Raw genomic sequence first — 16,674 nt, 5'->3', positions numbered from 1 at the left:
AAGATTCACGGCTCTATTTTGCGTATAAGTCTATGCTGGGAAAGATTGAAGGCAAAAGGAGAAGGGGACAGCAGAGGATGAGATGGCTAGATAGCATCACCGATTCAATGAATATGAACTTGAGCACATTCTGGGAGAGAGTGGAGGACAGGAAGGCCGGGCGTGCTATGGTCCATGGGGTCACAAAGAGTCAGACATGACTTAACAACTGAACGACAACAACTATGGGCACAACCTGCCGATCACCATTTTTTAAAGCAACACGGTGATCAGCGCGGAGGTGAATGGGTCAGGTACACAGCCCTCAAGCTGGGTGGTTCTGTGGAATCCTCGCGGAGCAGAGCTGCTCCAGAGAATTCCACGGGGGGGGATCACGCCCCCACAGGTGGATTCGCCACCGGAACAGACGGTGGGGAATCCATACATCCCTATCTGCTACTGCTCCTCATCCCCTTTCTCATCATTGCTACCATGTGCTTGCTTGACAGGCAGGGAGCCAGTGACATCTACTCCTCCTCAGCACCACCACCATTGTCTGGGCCAAAGCAAAAGGCAGGTGAACAGTCAAGTTACAATAGTTAAAAGGAGGACCAAGTCCATGGGCTTCTTCTCGGTGGGTACCTGCTGGGCTATAGATCCTCAGCAGCTGCTCAAGCATGTCTATGCTTAATGCCAGCCCTGCTCAACCATGTCTACCCCTGATTTGTTTGGTTGCTCCCTTCCTTCAGTGAAGTCATGTAGCTTTTCATATGTAGCAATGCAGTTTCCAGCAAACAAAAGAGGTGGAGCAATTTCATTGCAATCTCGAAGGGTGCAAAGTAAGGATATCAGAGAATTCCGCCTCGGATTCCAGTGAGGCTGGATTCTTTAGAATCTGGCCCCCTGGAATCCGTGGTGGAATGGCCTCCCATTCCCACCACCCTGCAGAATCCCCCTGGGACAGAACTTACCTGGGGTGGATGAGGCGGCAGCAGCGGCTCTGGCAGCAGCTCTGGCTGGTCTCCTGGCTGGCTGCGGCTAGGCTGCTGCGGCCGCCATTTGCGTTCTTGCATCCGTGATAGGGATGGCGGAGAATTTCTCCACAAATCTCGGGGGGCAGAATGCCAATGCATTCGGCCCCCCGAAATTGTTGGTGAAATTCTCTGCCCCCCCGCCGCCCCCCCGGGATGGGACTTAGCTCCCTCGAATCTCCCTCTCAGCGGCGGGTCCCGGCGGGAGTTCGGGGGCATTTCGGCGGGGGCGGGGGCGGCAGCTGGTCTTCCGACCGGCTGCCGCTGCCGCCATTACAAAATAAAGTAAAAAAAAACCCCACCACATTTGTGATAGGCTACGTAACGATTAACGTAGCCTATCACGGCTAGGTTTCCAAAGTCAGCTGTGATAGGCTACGTAAATTGTTACGTAGCCTATCACGGGTGACTTTGAAAAAAAAAAGTGCGTATGCAAATGGCGGCGCCCATGGGCACCACCATTTGCATTCCTTATTTGGTCCCAGTAGTTTACGTAAATATTTACGTAGACTACAGCGAAAATAAGGGCAACGCAAACCCATGGGCGCTGCCATTTGCGTACGTGCTTTTTTTTTTTTCAAAGTCACCCGTGATAGGCTACGTAGTGATTTATGTAGCCTATCACGGCTGACTTTGGAAATCTAGCCGTGATAGGCTACGTTAATCGTTACGTAGCCTATCACGGGTGTTTTTTGTTTTTTTTTTACTTTTGTATTTCGCGGCCAGGGAGACGGGGCACTTCCCCCCGGCCTGAATTTCGGCCGGGCAAGGCGGGGCGCCTCCCCGCCTGGCCTGAACTTCGGGGGGAGAACCGAAGCGCCTCCCCCCCACCGTGAAGCAAGGTGCGGGACCAGGTAAGTCCCTTTCGTACATCCCTAATCCGTGATAGGCTATGTAAGTATTTACATAGCCAGCACTGCCATTTGCATGGCTGCCTTTACCGTGATAGGCTACATAAATACTTACGTAGCCTATCGCGGCTGCTTGCAAGGATGCAAATGGTGGCCGCAGTGGCCTGGCTGTGGCCGGAACTCCTGCTGTGGCTGGCCGTGGCCAGTGGCTCTGCGGAGCCACCACGGAGCAGAGCCGGCCGGGGAGGATTCCAGGGGGAGGGATGGAGCACCTCCCCTCCACCGCGGATGCCCCGGCACGGAGCCAGGTAAGGGATTCGTACATCCCTAGTGCAAAGGTGAAGAAGTAGAGTTCAGAACTGTCAGAGCTGAATAGTCATTGTAGCAAAGGAGCACATATTCCACTCTGAACTCTAAGTAGAAATGATGGTAGTGTCTCATGACTTCAGATACCAAATGAAAAGATTCTTTTGAAAAATGATGGGCTTCCATCTATGGGCTTCCATTTATTTTTCCTGGTAGTCTGAGGTCTGTAGGACTGCACTGCAGGAAGCATGCAAATTACCTGCTAAAGTCTATCATTTTAGTCTATAATTGGTATAATCTGTCTTTTTAAAAGGCACATCAGCTTCAGCAGAGTTTTTGAATCATAATAAAACCGGCTACTGCTGCAAGTTCACAAGACTTGTATCATTAGTATCTGCAGCCCAGACTTGGTAGGTGGCAACTTTGTAGGCCAAGGAACAGATATAGAACTGCATTGATACAAGGTACTTCTAATACAGAAGTAGAAACAACAGAGACTAGGCAAGGGTTAAGGAAAAGAGAAAAGCTTCACCTTCTACAAAAACAAATGAAATACTGCTGGGAGAAAAGTGGCTCACAAAAATTGGAAACAGAGGTATCATTTTGCACATTTCCCCTCTATGTGTTGACATGAAATGGTGTGTGTCATGAGTTGGGAGGGATTTGTTTTTTCTGTTGTTTTATTTCCTGGAACAGAACATATTTTATGCCACCTTGTGTGTGTTCAGCAAAGAGCTGGTTCATATATGTTTGTACTCCTTGACTCCTTGACTTCTTGTTCCATCATTGTTCATCACTTGATGAATGGCTGCTGAATATGACAACTGCAATCTGTCTGTCTGTCTGTCTGTCTGTCTGTCTGTCTATCTATTACATTTCTATACTGTCCAATAACCAGTAGCCCATACCACTCAACTGCTGAAGCATTCATGATAAACTGTAGATTATGAGATGACATCAGGTGATACAAATGTTTGTTTGTGGTGTTAAATGCTAAAATCATCCAATGATGAACATACATGTGAATACTCACATGTATGGATCAAACATTCACCAGATGTTAGTGGATGAAAGATGATAGTCCATAGTAACCTTAATTATAATGTGCTGGAAGTTTCAAGTGTTCACTGTTCAGTATTCGTATCTGTTTTAGTCTAGGTATGGTATACTAAGACTTCAGCATGATAAGATACAAAGGGTTGATCCTATACTGCCTGTGTGCCTCCACTTGTTCTGCTGCGCAAGCAGAATGTATCGCTAGCATTCAGGAATCAACGTTTCCTGAAACACCCCCAGAAATTAGTGGAAATTACTGCCCTGTTCCAGAAACAAGTGTTTCCACTCATTTCTGGTTGTTTCCAGAAGTGCTAGGTACTGTTGCACTAGCAGTCCATTCTGCTAGCACAGGAGCACCACAAAATACTGACCAAGGGAGCCTAAAGTTAAACACAGAGGCAATGTGACCAAGCAAGATGTTACGAAACTGAAAAACAGTTCCCATAATTCACAACAGTTTTGTCAAAGATTATGTTCTGAAACTATTGTCATAATCACAAACTGAATCATTCTTGAGATGTAGTTTAAAAGACTGTGATATAGCGGGACTGACGGTTATCCACTGTGACATCATAGAAGCCCATATACTTCTCTTGCTATAAATTGGCAAAGCAACACTGACAGATGATCTCCTCCAAGTTCAGCAGTTAAAACTAGTGCTATGCCAAAATTTATATTCTTCCATTTTTGGCATTTCGCTGCGGGCGGGGGGATGAAAACTCTGGTGAAAGAGGCTGGGAGAGGTGAGAATGTCAGAGAATTGTCTCCTCGGGGAGGGGGACAGAGTTCCTGAACTCCCAGGAGTTCATGTGACCTTGCCCTCTCCAATAGGCATTCAGGACGAACTCCCGGCTGGAGAAGAGTCCTGAGCTTCTGCAACTGCAGGGGGTGTTTATTAAATAATAAAAATGAGAAAGAGGACCCCTCAAGAATTGCTTACACTTAGAAAAGGTATGTGGAAACCCTGTCCCCCTCCCCAAGGAGAAAATTCTCCAAAATTCTCCCCATGTCTGCAAAATAGGCAGAAAAAGCAATGCCTCTTCCTCAGGGAGAGGAAAAAGTTCCCCCAAATAGGGGGCAGGATTTGGCACAGCACTATTTAAAAACTTCCCAGAAACAACAATGACTAAAGGGAATGTTTGTTATTTTTATCCTGTTCCTCTGTTTCTTAAATTTAGACTTCATTTATTGCTCCTCTATCCTTCATGAACCGTAAGCGGTAGATACTGTTCAATCTAATTTCCATACAATAGGCAAGCAATTTTATGTTTATTTTAATTCTACTAGCATACAGTTTTCACTGAGATGTTTTATACTACTTCTTGCTAGCTTGCACTATGGATTAATATTTATGGTTGAGGGAAAATGTGATGTCCTACTTTCTCAAAACTAACATTTCATTGTCAGTGGGGGGAAAAAAAACACTATTTGCAGTGATGGTGACAGAAAACAGCCTATTGGAAGTGTTTACCCCATCCTAGATGTTTACCCCATCAATTACAGTTATTTCTGTATATTGCAAACTTTGAAACAGAAAATATATCTTTCAGTGTTAAATTTTGAATTTCCATAAGCTTCTAGAGCTCATTTTTAAAAATACTATCATGCACAGCAAGCATTTAGCTACTTGGCAGGGGCAGGGGAGCATAAGGGAGGCATGAGGAGAATTTGCTTTTGGCTCATTTATAACCCTCTCTTCCTCTGAAATCCTTTGCACCACAATTGTACTTGCTCACTTATCATGTTGCAGAACCCAGAGTCAGAGAGACCACGGAGTGAAGGAAAAAGAGATTCTTTATTTAACGCGCGGGCTTAAGGCTGGAATCATTTCCAAAGAGCCAGAAGCCCCGATTTACATTAGCACATTGTTTTTATAGACATTGTGACACATATGAAACGGCTCCTCCTCTCCCTCCCGCGTGGGGTTGCAGTCCTCAACATTTCTTCTCTTAGCACTATTGTTTATAATACAAGAACTGGGTTATAGGGTAGCCATGATAAGGAGAGAACAGAAGAGAACAGCAGAGAACAAGATATACAATTGTATGACCTTTGACAAGATAAGGAATTCCTGTGTCTCGTCAGCTTACAACAATATATTCAAGGGAGAAAGAGCTCAGCAAGAACATGAAGCATGAGACTGCATGAGGCTACTTAGTCTGACCACCGATATCACTGCTACAATCAAAGCTAAGCGTGGTTTTGCAAGTGAGACAAAAACAGTGAGAGAGGATGTATGAGTAACTGACACATCTTTCTGTGCAGCTGGGGTCCTGTGCAGAAGCTTCTATATGTCTTCCGTCATGGGAAACGGATGAGCTATCTTGAGAAAGATGCACTGAACACACATATAGTTAGTGAACACTCAAGGAAGTTGTTGTTGTTCAGTCGTTCAGTCGTGTCCGACTCTTCGTGATCCAATGGACCATAGCACACCAGGTCTTCCTGTCCTGCGCTCTCTCCCGGAGTGTGCTCAAGTTCATATTCATTGCATTGGTGATGCTATCTTGACATCTCATCCTCTGTTGTCCCCTTCTCCTTTTGCCTTCAGTCTTTCCCAGAATCAGGGTCTTTTCCAGAGAGTTTTCTCTTCGCATTAAGTTGCCAAAATATTTCAGCTTCAGCTTCAGGATCTGTCCTTCCAATGAGCAGTCAGGGTTGATTTCCTTTAGGATTGACTGATTTGACCTCCTTGCAGTCCAGGGGACTCGTAAGAGTCTTCTCCAGAACCACAGTTCGAAAGCATCAATTCTTCGGCGCTCAGCCTTCCTTATAGTCCAGCTCTCACAGCCATACATTACTACTGGGAAAACCATAGCTTTGATTAGACAGACCTTTGTCGGCAAGGTGATGTCTCTGCTTCTTACTATGCTGTCTAGGCATAGTAGCCATAGCTTTCCTCCCAAGGACCAAGCGTCTTTTAATTTCATGGCTACAGTCACCGTCTGCGGTGATCTTGGAGCCCAAGAAAGTAAAATCTGTCACCCGTGATAGGCTACGTGACGATTGACGTAGCCTATCACGGCTGACTTTGCAAATCTAGCTGTGATAGGCTACGTGAATCGTCACGTAGCCTATCAGGGGGCATTTTTTTTTTCTTTGATTGCAATGGCGGCGTCGGCAGCCGGTCGAAAGACCGGCTGCCGCTCCCGCCCCGCTCAAACACCCGCCGAACCCCTGGCCGGACCTGCCACCGGGAGGGACATTCGGTGAAGGTAAGTCCCGTCCCGGGGGGGGTGCGGGGTGCGGGGGGGGTTCGGAGGATTTCTCCCCAAAACTTGTTCGGGGGGCCGAACACGTTGGCGCTCGGCCCCCCGAAGTTTTGGGGAGAAATTCTCTGCCATCCCTAGTAACGATTAACATAGCCTATTACGGCTAGATTTCCAAAGTCAGCCATGATAGGCTACGTAAATCGTTACGTAGCCTATCACGGGTGACTTTGAAGGAAAAAAAAAGCGCGTACGCAAATTGGGATGGCGGAGAATTTCTCCCTGAATCTTCGGGGGGCCAAGCGCCAACACATTTGGCCCCCTGAAATCGGTGGTGAAATTCTCTGCCCCCCCGCCCCCCCTGGGACAGGACTTACCTTTGGCGAATGTAGGGGTGCACGAAAGTCACTTACCTGGTCTCGCAGCTTTTTGCGGTGGGGGGGAGGCGCTTCACTGCTCTCCCCCCGAAGTTCAGGCTGGGGGGGGAGGCTTCCCGCCTCGCCCGGCTGAAATTTAGGCTGGGGGGGAGGCTTCCTGCCTCACCCAGCCGAAATTCAGGCTGGGGAGGAGGCGCCTCGCCTCACCCGGCCGCGAACTAAAAAGTTAAAAAAAACCACACACCCGTGATAGGCTACATGACGATTTATGTAGCCTATCACGGCTGACTTTGCAAATCTAGCCGTGATAGGCTACGTTAATCGTCACGTAGCCTATCATGGGGGCGTTGTTGTTTTTTTAGTTTTATTGGAATGGCAGCAGCGGCAGCCGGTTGAAAGATCAGCTGCCGCCCCCGCCCCTGACGAAGACCCGACGAACCGCCGCCGGGACCCACCGCCGGGAGGAACATTCGGGAAAGGTAAGTCCCGTCCCGGGGGGCGGGTGCAGGGGGTGGGGGGGTGCGGAGAATTTCTCCCCGAAACTTGTTCGGGGGGCCGAACACGTTGGTGCTCGGCCCCCTGAAATTTTGGGGAGAAATTCTCTGTCAACCCTAGGCGAATGTCCCTCCCGGCGGCGGGTCCCGGCGGCGTTTCGGCAGCGTTTCGTCGTAGGCGGGGGTGGCGGCCGGTCTCCCGACCGGCTGCCGCTGCCATTGGAAAAAAAAAACTAAAGTAAAGAACAACAATAACCCCGTGATAGGCTATGTAACGATTTACGTAGCCTATCACGGCTAGATTTCCAAAGTCAGCCGTGATAGGCTACATAAATCGTCACGTACCCTATCACGGGGTCTTTTTTTTTTTTAACTTTTTGTTTCACGGCCGGGGAGATGGGGCGCTTCTCCCCGGCCTGAATTTCGGCTGGGCGAGGCGGGACGCCTCCCCCCCTTCGCCTGAACTTCGGGGGGAAAATCGAAGCGCCTCCCCCCCACCGCAAAGCCAAGCTGTGAAAAGGTAAGTGACTTTCGTACATCCCTATATGCAAATGGCGGCGCTCTATGGGCACCGCCATTTGTGTTCCTTATTTGGTCCCGGTAGTCTATGTAAAGATTTATGTAGACTATGGTGTAGTCTACGTAAATCTTTACGTAGACTACCGGGACCAAATAAGGAACGCAAATGGCAGCGCCCATAGAGCGCCACCATTTGCGTACGTGCTTTTTTTTTCCCCAAAGTCACCCGTGATAGGCTACGTAACGATTTACGTAGCCTATCATGGCTGACTTTGGAAATCTAGCCGTGATAGGCTACGTAAATCGTTACATAGCCTATCACGGGGTTATTGTTGTTCTTTAGTGGTTTGCCTTGGATTCGTACTGAGATCATTCTATCGTTTTTAAGATTGTACACTAGTACTGCTTTTCCCACCCTTTTGTTGACTATGAGTGCTACTCCATTTCTTCTAAGGGATTCTTGCCCACAGTAGTAGATATGATGGTCACCTGAATTAAATTTGCCCATGCCTGTCCATTTTAGTTCGCTGATTCCCAAGATGTCGGTGTTCAATCTTGCCATCTCATGTTTGACCACCTCCAGCTTACCTTGATTCATTGATCTGACATTCCAGGTTCCTAAACAATATTGTTCTTTACAGCATCCGATTTTCTTTTCACCACCAGACACATCCACAGCTGAGTGTCCTTTCAGCTTTGGCCCAGCCGCTTCACTCTTTCTGGCACTACTTGGAAATTCCCTCTGCTCTTCCCCAGTAGTATATTGGACACCTTCCGACCTGAGGGTCTCATCTTCCGACGTCATCTCTTTTAGCCTTGTGATACGTTCCATGGGGTTTTCTTGGCAAGAATCCTGGAGTGGGTTGCCATTTCCTTCTCCAGTGGACCACATTTTGTCAGAACTCTCTGCCATGACCTGTCCATGTTGGGTGGCCCTGCATGGCATAGCTTATGGCTTCACTGAGTTATGCAAGCCCCTTCGCCACAACAAGGCAGTGATCCATGAAGGGGCTCCAGGAAGTGGGGTAGTGCATATGTGCTGGGACCATCTTTCCACAGGAACTGAGAATCAAGGGAAGAAAATGAATTCCTCTTACATCCCCCTATTGCAGACTTTAAGTCACATGTACAGCAGATCCAAAAATACATAACTGAGAATATATGGAATTGGTTTGTAAATGTCTGGGTGTGCAGGTTTATGTAGATTGTTTTAAAAATCAACCATTGCTTTTTTCTTCCTCCACCTGATGGTGCTGATTAGGAAAAGACAGTATTATTTGCCAAAATGTAGGTAGGTTGCCTATACATTTTTAGTTCCTCAAAACTCTACAGTAAAATAAATAAATAAATAAGCTCTAATTAATTGTATTTAAATGTTACCTTATCTTTTTGTCCAGTTTCACATTAACTTATGGACCTTTGCCTGCCCATTATTTTCATCCACCCCTTCTTCATGCAACAACTCTCACTCCACCATAGCTCAGTGCTTTTCAGGCAGAGCAGAAGGTCCAAAATTCAATCCCTGGTATCTCAATCTAAAAAAAAAAATCTGGGTAGGGAGTTAAGGAAAGGATCTCAATCTGAGACCTTTGCAAGCCATTGCCAGAGTACTGGGCTAGATGGAAAAATGGTACAAGGAAACCTCTTATGTTCTAACTTTCTGACTATGGGGCTGGTAAGCAACATATTAATCTCAATATCTTATTTCTGTACAGTTCAAGAAGTTATTTTTGCTTGCTGCTCCCATATGGGATAACAAAAGTGGTTAATGTGCTGTTATAGATTAAACTGACAATAATTCAACTGCATTGCATAACTCCCAGTGAACTCTGCCATCCAGGTTAAATAAAATATTGAACAACTGCAAAGTGCATCACATTGTCAATAGCCTTCGTTTGTGTCTGGTGTGTTGGTATTTACAGCGATGAAGCTCCAGGCAGCCAGTTGGTTACAGATAAGTTTCACATTGACTGGGATTCTGTGCTTGTCAACTCTGATAATGTCATCGTAGCTCAGTTTGATGGAAGAGGGAGTGGATTTCAAGGTCTAAAGATTCTGCAAGAAGTACACCGTTCCTTAGGATCAGTGGAAGTGAAGGACCAGATAGCAGCGGTAGAGTACGTATGTGCAAACATTCCTTCTATTTCTTAAAAATATAATTCTTAGCTTGATACAACAGATTGGAAATGTATCGAAGTTATATCTTTGCTGTACTGGATCATTATAACAAATTTGATGGCAAGAAAAGTTCAATAAAATCGTCAAGCCTGATAAAGCAAACTACTAAGTCTGGGCTGACGGGGGTACTGTTATCGAATTGGTATTTTTTTATTGACTGAAAAAACATTGCATGACAGAGAATGGATTCCAGATGCTTTGCATGAATGCCTAAAATGTACCAGGCAACTAAAGGATATCCTGGTAATGAAGAATACCACGCTGTCCCTCCTCCATGCAGGGAATGTCGCTTCCTTCAGCATAATAAACTATGGAAGCAAAAACTGACCCACAACACACAAGGTCTGGTTGCCTGAAAATGATTCAGCATTGCTTGCACTGTTAAAGTTAGCATTCTTCGCAGCATAGTCCTTATGCATATCTACTCAGAAGTAAGTCCCCCTGTTCAGTGGGGCTTACTTCCAGGTAAGTGTGCATAGGAGTGCAGCCTTCATTGGTTTATTTAAAATGTTCCCGTCTCTGATGAATGTAGCATTCCTGATCTCTCTCTCTCTCTCTCTCTCACACACACACACACACACTCACTCCGTAGCACCCATTGACCCTCCACTTAGGACCTTTCTGTGGTTGCCACATAAATGGCTGCTTGAACCAGCCTCCATCTGCGGGTTGCTCTACGCAGTACTGTGACAGGTAGAGCAAAGCAATAACACTGTGAAAATGCCATCCACTCGCTATATATCAAGTAAGGGCATGGAGACTCTCCATGTGATGCTGCCACAAGAGTCCTGATTAAAATACTGCCACACCGCGATTACAATCTGAACACCAGCTGTACCCTCTCTAAAGAGAAGTATACACAGCTTTACCATGTAGCCTTAGGGTTGTTTAAACTGGCCAAAGTGGTTAACTCCTATCAAAGTTCAATGCTTGTGTTGTGCCTTGATACCGTGTTTCCAATACCCCTTTTCTTTCTTGGGATCCCATGCTGGGGCAACAACAATTGTGCCCTAGGCTCACAACATCTCTTTAAAGCTTTATCTTTCATTTTTTTATCCTCCCATGAGCATTGCTGATGAATTTCTTGTGTGAGATAATTTTTAATTTTGAAGATCATCACAATAAAACATAGCAGCATCTTGCAGGTATTATTAATGGGATCAAGAAGGAATTTGCAAGCCTTAAGCAATATAATACATATTTTATTTAATTTTCAGTTTTTAACTCTTTCCAGTGTAGTGGTCATAAATATGAACATTCTTTCTGCAGGAAATATAATTGTTGAAGAATGACTCTTTATAATATATTACATTCCCTGTTATAGATACTTGCTGAAGCAACCATTTGTGGACTCTAACAGGCTGAGCATATTTGGAAAGGTAACATTCTTGAATGAATTAGATGTTACAATCTGCTCCTGTTAACAGCATGTTGTCTCTTTCTGAATCCTTTGTTGTTTACTTTTGGTGGAATTCTTGGGGAAGCTACTTGGCTGATATGGCTATTCACTCTTGGATGAGACTGATTATCTGTCAGTCATTTTGGCTGCTCCCTTCTTCCCAGGCCAGAGATGGAGCTCCAGTCTGGTGTCGAAGGAGATCTGATCATGGATCTTCCCCAGCTCCTGCTCCCTCCACAGTCCCTCCCATCTACCTCAGAAACCTACACAGCATCTCCTCACCCATGTTGGGAAGAGGATGGACAGGAAGGGGCATACTGCTGGGCAAATGGGGCGGAGAAAAAGGAGAGGTCTTGCCTCCAGCTCCACCCCTGGCAGCTCATGGCAGCTAGACAGGTTCAGAGGCCTAGCTAGCAGGAATCTTTGCAAAGGAGGATGTAGGGACTGTAAAAGCCTCTTCGGTACCTAGGGATGTATGAAACAACATACCTGTTTCATTTTGTGACATCTGCGGTGGGGGGGAGGCGCTCCGTCCCTCCCCCCGAAATCCTTGCTGGCCTGCTCCGCTCTGCGGCGACTCCATGGATCCGCTGGCCGGGGCCGCCCGCAGCAACATCCAGCCGCTGCTGGGCTGTGCAGGGACGCAAATGGTGGCCACCGTAGCCACTGCCATTTGCATCCCTTTTTTTCACCGTGACAGGCTACGTAGATATTTACGTTGCCTATCGCGGCGAAAAAAGGGAATGCAAATGGCGGCGGTACGGCTGCCGCCATTTGCGTTCCCTTTTTTGCTGTGATAGGCTACATAAATATTTATGTAGCCTATCACGGCCTCTGCAGGGACGCAAATGACATCCCTGCATTAGACATGATAGGCTACCTAGGTATTTACATAGCCTATCATGGGAAAAATCGTGACGCGAATGGCGGCCGCAGATGCAGCCACCATTCGCAAAGCAATGTGAACAGCACAAGGTAGGTGCTCCGTTTCGCGCGCCTCTCGCAGGGGGCGGGGGGACTTCGTTCCGCCACGGATTTTGAGGGGCCGAATGCACTGGCATTCGGCCTCACTGAGATCCGTGGCGGAATTCTCCACCATCCCTAGCAGTACCACCTGCCTTGAACAGTTCTTACCGTCATGCCACTGGATAGGCAGAGGCTCCAATTTCAAAGTCCTCTGTATAAAGGCTGGCAATCCTTTAGGACTGAGCTCTTAAATCCCATTTATTTAAGCACATGTTCAACTCACCTATTGAAATCAATAGAACTTGAAGGTGTTCCATTTGGCTGGATCATGCTTTTAGTATATACAGTTAACTGATGTTTTCTCTTATGGAGAAAATTTCAGTGAAGCAAATAGTTTCATTTTATTTATTCATTCATTCTTCATCTTTTGGGTATTCAAGGTTTGCAAGTGAAAATGTGAGATTACAGGGCTCATGTTCAAAGGTTGGAGATAACTTCCTGCATTTGAATGCCCAATCACATTTGTTTTGATAATTTTGGTTAAAAAAAACCCCTCCTTACAAAAATGTAAAAGTAATTTCCAATTCTTTTTAAAATGTCCCTTTCAATACACATTTTACATGCAAACCCATTTACAGCCTATTGTGCTATGAGTAAGACTCTCTTTTTTGTCATCTGTGCAAGATACCCTTTGTTTGTCTGTCAGCTGTTGGTAGGGTGCACGAAACCCCGCTTACCTGGCTCCGCTGGGTTCCGCAGGTGGGGGGAGGCGATCTGTTCCTCCCCCCAGAATCCTCGATGGGGGGGGAGGTGACCCGTTCCTCCCCCCCGGAATCCTGCCTGGCTGGCTCCGCTCCATGGCCAGGCCACGGAGCCACCGGCCAGGCCAACCCGCAGCGGGGCCTCCAGCCGCTGCCAGGCTGCTGCAGACACAAATGGCGTCCTTACACCGGCCCGTGATAGGCTACGTAAATATTTACGTAGCCTATCACGGCTAAAGCGGGAACGCAAATAGTATCAGGGATGTCCCATTTGCATCCCTGCTTTAGCCGTGATAGGCTACGCAAATATTTACGTAACCTATCACGGCAAAAAAAAAGGGAACGCAAATGGTGGCGGCTCTGGCGACTGCCATTTGCGTTTCCTTTTTTAGCTGTGATAGGCTACATAAATATTTACGTAGCCTATCACAGCCTCCACAGGGACGCAAATGGCATCCCTGCATTAGCCGTGATATGTTACGTAAGTATTTACATAGCCTTTCATGGCCATTCGAAAGACACAAATGGCAGCTGCAGACGCGGCCGCCATTCGAGGAGCATCAGAACGGCCAACAAAGGTAGGCTCCGTTCTGGGCTCATTTCATGGGGTGGGGGGCGGGGAGCTTCATTCCTCCATGGATTTTGGGGGGCCGAATGCGCTGGCATTCGGCCTCACCGAGATCCATGGCGGAATTCTCCGCCATACCTAGCTGTTGGATGTTATTGCCCCTGGCATTAAATGGAAGAGCCAGACAAATGGTTTCACCTTTATCAAAAAGTTAAATAGATTCTTAGAGCCATTCTCCCATGCTCCCTCCCTAACAGCTTTTACAACTTAATCACAAAAAGTTGTCATTTTCAGATGCTGATGTTTGCTTCTTTTGGGTGCAAGGCATCTATCATTTGGGACTATCCTTTGTGTCCTTTCTGACTGAAAATCTCACAATGAATGCTGTAGCATTTTATGATCACATACATTAGTGATGGCGGAGAATTCCGCCACGGACTCCAATGGGGCCGGATTCTTAGAATCCGCCCTCCTCCCCCGGCTGGAGTCTGTGGCGGAATGGACCACTCACCTCCGCGTCCCCATGGGATCTGTCCAGGTTGGATCCCTGTCCATGTCAAACCTGCGGGGCTGGCCGCCAGCGCCGCAGGGCTAGAGAAAGTCGATACGGCCGGCAGCCATTGCCGTGCCATATCTCTGTCTAAGTCAGTCCCCCGGATGCAAATGGCGTAGCAGATGCCATTTGCAGCCATAAAGCTGGTTGATTAGCCTAAATGCAGCCATTTGCATCCCTGTCCACATGATAGACTACAGAAATATTTGCGTAGCCTATCACGGCCAAAAACAGGGATGCAAATGGCGTAGCGGATGCCATTTGTGGCTGTAAAGCTGGTCGATTAGCCTAAATGCAGCCGTAAATGGCTGCATTTAGCCTAATGGACTAGCTTTACGGCCACAAATTGCGCCCACTATGCCATTTGCATCTGGGGGACTGACTTAGACAGAGATACGGTACGGCAATGGCTGCCGGCTGTATCGACTTTCTCCAGCCCTGCAGGTTCGATGCAAAGCCGGCCTGTATGGATTCCAGGGGAAAGGAAAGGATCACCTCCCCCCCGGGCGAGGATTCTGGGAGGCCTCTCCTCCCGAGAAGACCCCCCACGGATGGCAGGTAAGGGGATTTGTACATCCCTAACATAGATAGACAGCAATATGCCCTGAATTCAGCATCAAATAAAACACCTTAATTTGACTACTGCTTAGTAGTGATGGCGGAGAATTTCTCCCCGAATCTTCGGGGGGCCGAGCGCCAACGCATTCGGCCCCCCAAAATTGGCGGTGAAATTCTCCGCCACCCCCCCGCCACCCCCTGGGATGGGACTTACCTTTGGCGAATGTCCCTCCTGGCGGCGGGTCCCGGCGGCAATTCATCAGCCTTTCGTCAGGGGCGGGGGCGGTAGCCGGTCTTCCGACCGGCTGCCGCCGCCGCCATTACAAAGTAAAGTGTAAAAAAAACACAAAACCCCCTGATAGGCTACGTAACAATTAACGTAGCCTATCACGGCTAGATTTCCAAAGTCAGCCGTGATAGGCTACGTAAATCGTTACGTAGCCTATCACGGGTGACTTTGGAAAAAAAAAAAAGCGCATACGCAAATGGCGGCGCCCTATGGGCGCTGCCATTTGCGTTCCTTATTTGGTCCCGGTAGTCTACGTAAAGATTTATGTAGACTATGCCGTAGTCTACGTAAATCTTTACGTAGACTACCGGGACGAAATAAGGAATGCGAATGGCGGCGCCCATAGGGCGCCGCCATTTGCATACACGCTTTTTTTTTTCAAAGTCACCCGTGATAGGCTACGTAATGATTTACGTAGCCTATCATGGCTGACTTTGGAAATCTAGCCATGATAGGCTACGTTAATCGTTACCTAGCATATCACGGGGTTTTGTTTTGTTTTTACACTTTGTTTCGCGGCCGGGGAGACGGGGCGCTTCTCCCCAGGCTGAATTTCGGCCGGGTGAGGCGGGACGTCTCCCCCCCCCTCGCCTGAACTTCGGGGGGAGAAGCGAAGCACCTCCTCCCCACCGCGAAGCACCCCTGCGAAAAGGTAAGTGACTTTCGTACATCCCTACTGCTTAGTCATCAGTCATTACCTTGGTAGTCTGGGAAAGTTCTTTACCCTCTATGTATACTGCTGATGTTTTTAGGTATGTTTTCAAATGTGTGACTGTTTCACACTCAACTCATCCTTAATCTCCAAAACCACAGGTTCCTGTCATACAACTTTTGATGACTATGGGCTTCTTCACACAGAGCTTTTATCCTGCTATTGAGATTGGTTACTCATGGAAGTTTGCAAATCATTTCGATGACGTCGTTAACTCTAGGGCATCTCCCACGCTAAGGGCATCTCTACACTAACCTAAAATCCTGCATTTAAAATGGGGTTTTCTGCTTCCATTTTAAATGCAGGATCACAATGGATTCCCTTTTTCATGCACTTCCTTTCCCCTCTCCCCTTCCCCTTCCTTCTCTCCATATCTGAGTCTTCCATTATCTTTTAGGGATGTTGGAGAATTTCTCCACGAATCTCCAGGAGGCCGAATGCCAACGCATTCAGCCACCCAAAATTGTTGGGGAAATTCTCCGACACCCCCGCCCCCCCCGGGATGGGACTTACCTTGTGTGAATGTCCCTCGTGGCGGTGGGTCCCGGCAGCGGTACAGCAGCGGTTTGGCGGCGGCAGCAGCAGTGGCCGGTCTTCTGACCGGCTGCCGCCGCCTCCATTACCAAGTAAAGTAAAAAAAAAAAAAAAACGTGATAGGCTACGTAAAGATTTATGTAGCCTATCACGGCTAGATTTTCAAAGTCAGCCGTGATACACTACGTAAATCTTTACGTAGTCTATCACTGCTGACTTTGAAAAAAAAAAAAGCATGTACACAAATGGCGGCGCCCATGGGCGCCGCCATTTGTGTATGTGCTTCCCCCCCCCCAAAGTCAGCCGTGATAGGCTGCGTAAATCTTTACGTAGC

At 47.4% G+C, this 16,674-nt stretch overlaps 1 protein-coding gene across 1 annotated transcript in view; it reads left to right on the top strand.

Annotated features, from left to right (window-relative positions):
• Window positions 1-16,674, top strand: part of DPP10 (dipeptidyl peptidase like 10) — a 561,648-nt gene that overhangs the window by 526,958 nt on the left and 18,016 nt on the right. The window contains exons 20-21 of the mRNA XM_084808348.1: window positions 9,745-9,939; window positions 11,325-11,379. Of these exons, the coding sequence (XP_084664474.1) occupies window positions 9,745-9,939; window positions 11,325-11,379 (250 nt within the window). The remainder of the gene's footprint in view (window positions 1-9,744; window positions 9,940-11,324; window positions 11,380-16,674) is intronic.

The sequence above is a fragment of the Heloderma suspectum genome, chromosome 1, assembly GCF_057233095.1.
Source record: "Heloderma suspectum isolate Gila_16-S chromosome 1, 16-S_ref, whole genome shotgun sequence".
NCBI lineage: Eukaryota > Metazoa > Chordata > Lepidosauria > Squamata > Helodermatidae > Heloderma > Heloderma suspectum.
Note: the sequence above shows the minus strand (reverse complement) of the source record. Positions and strands in the feature narration are given on the sequence as shown.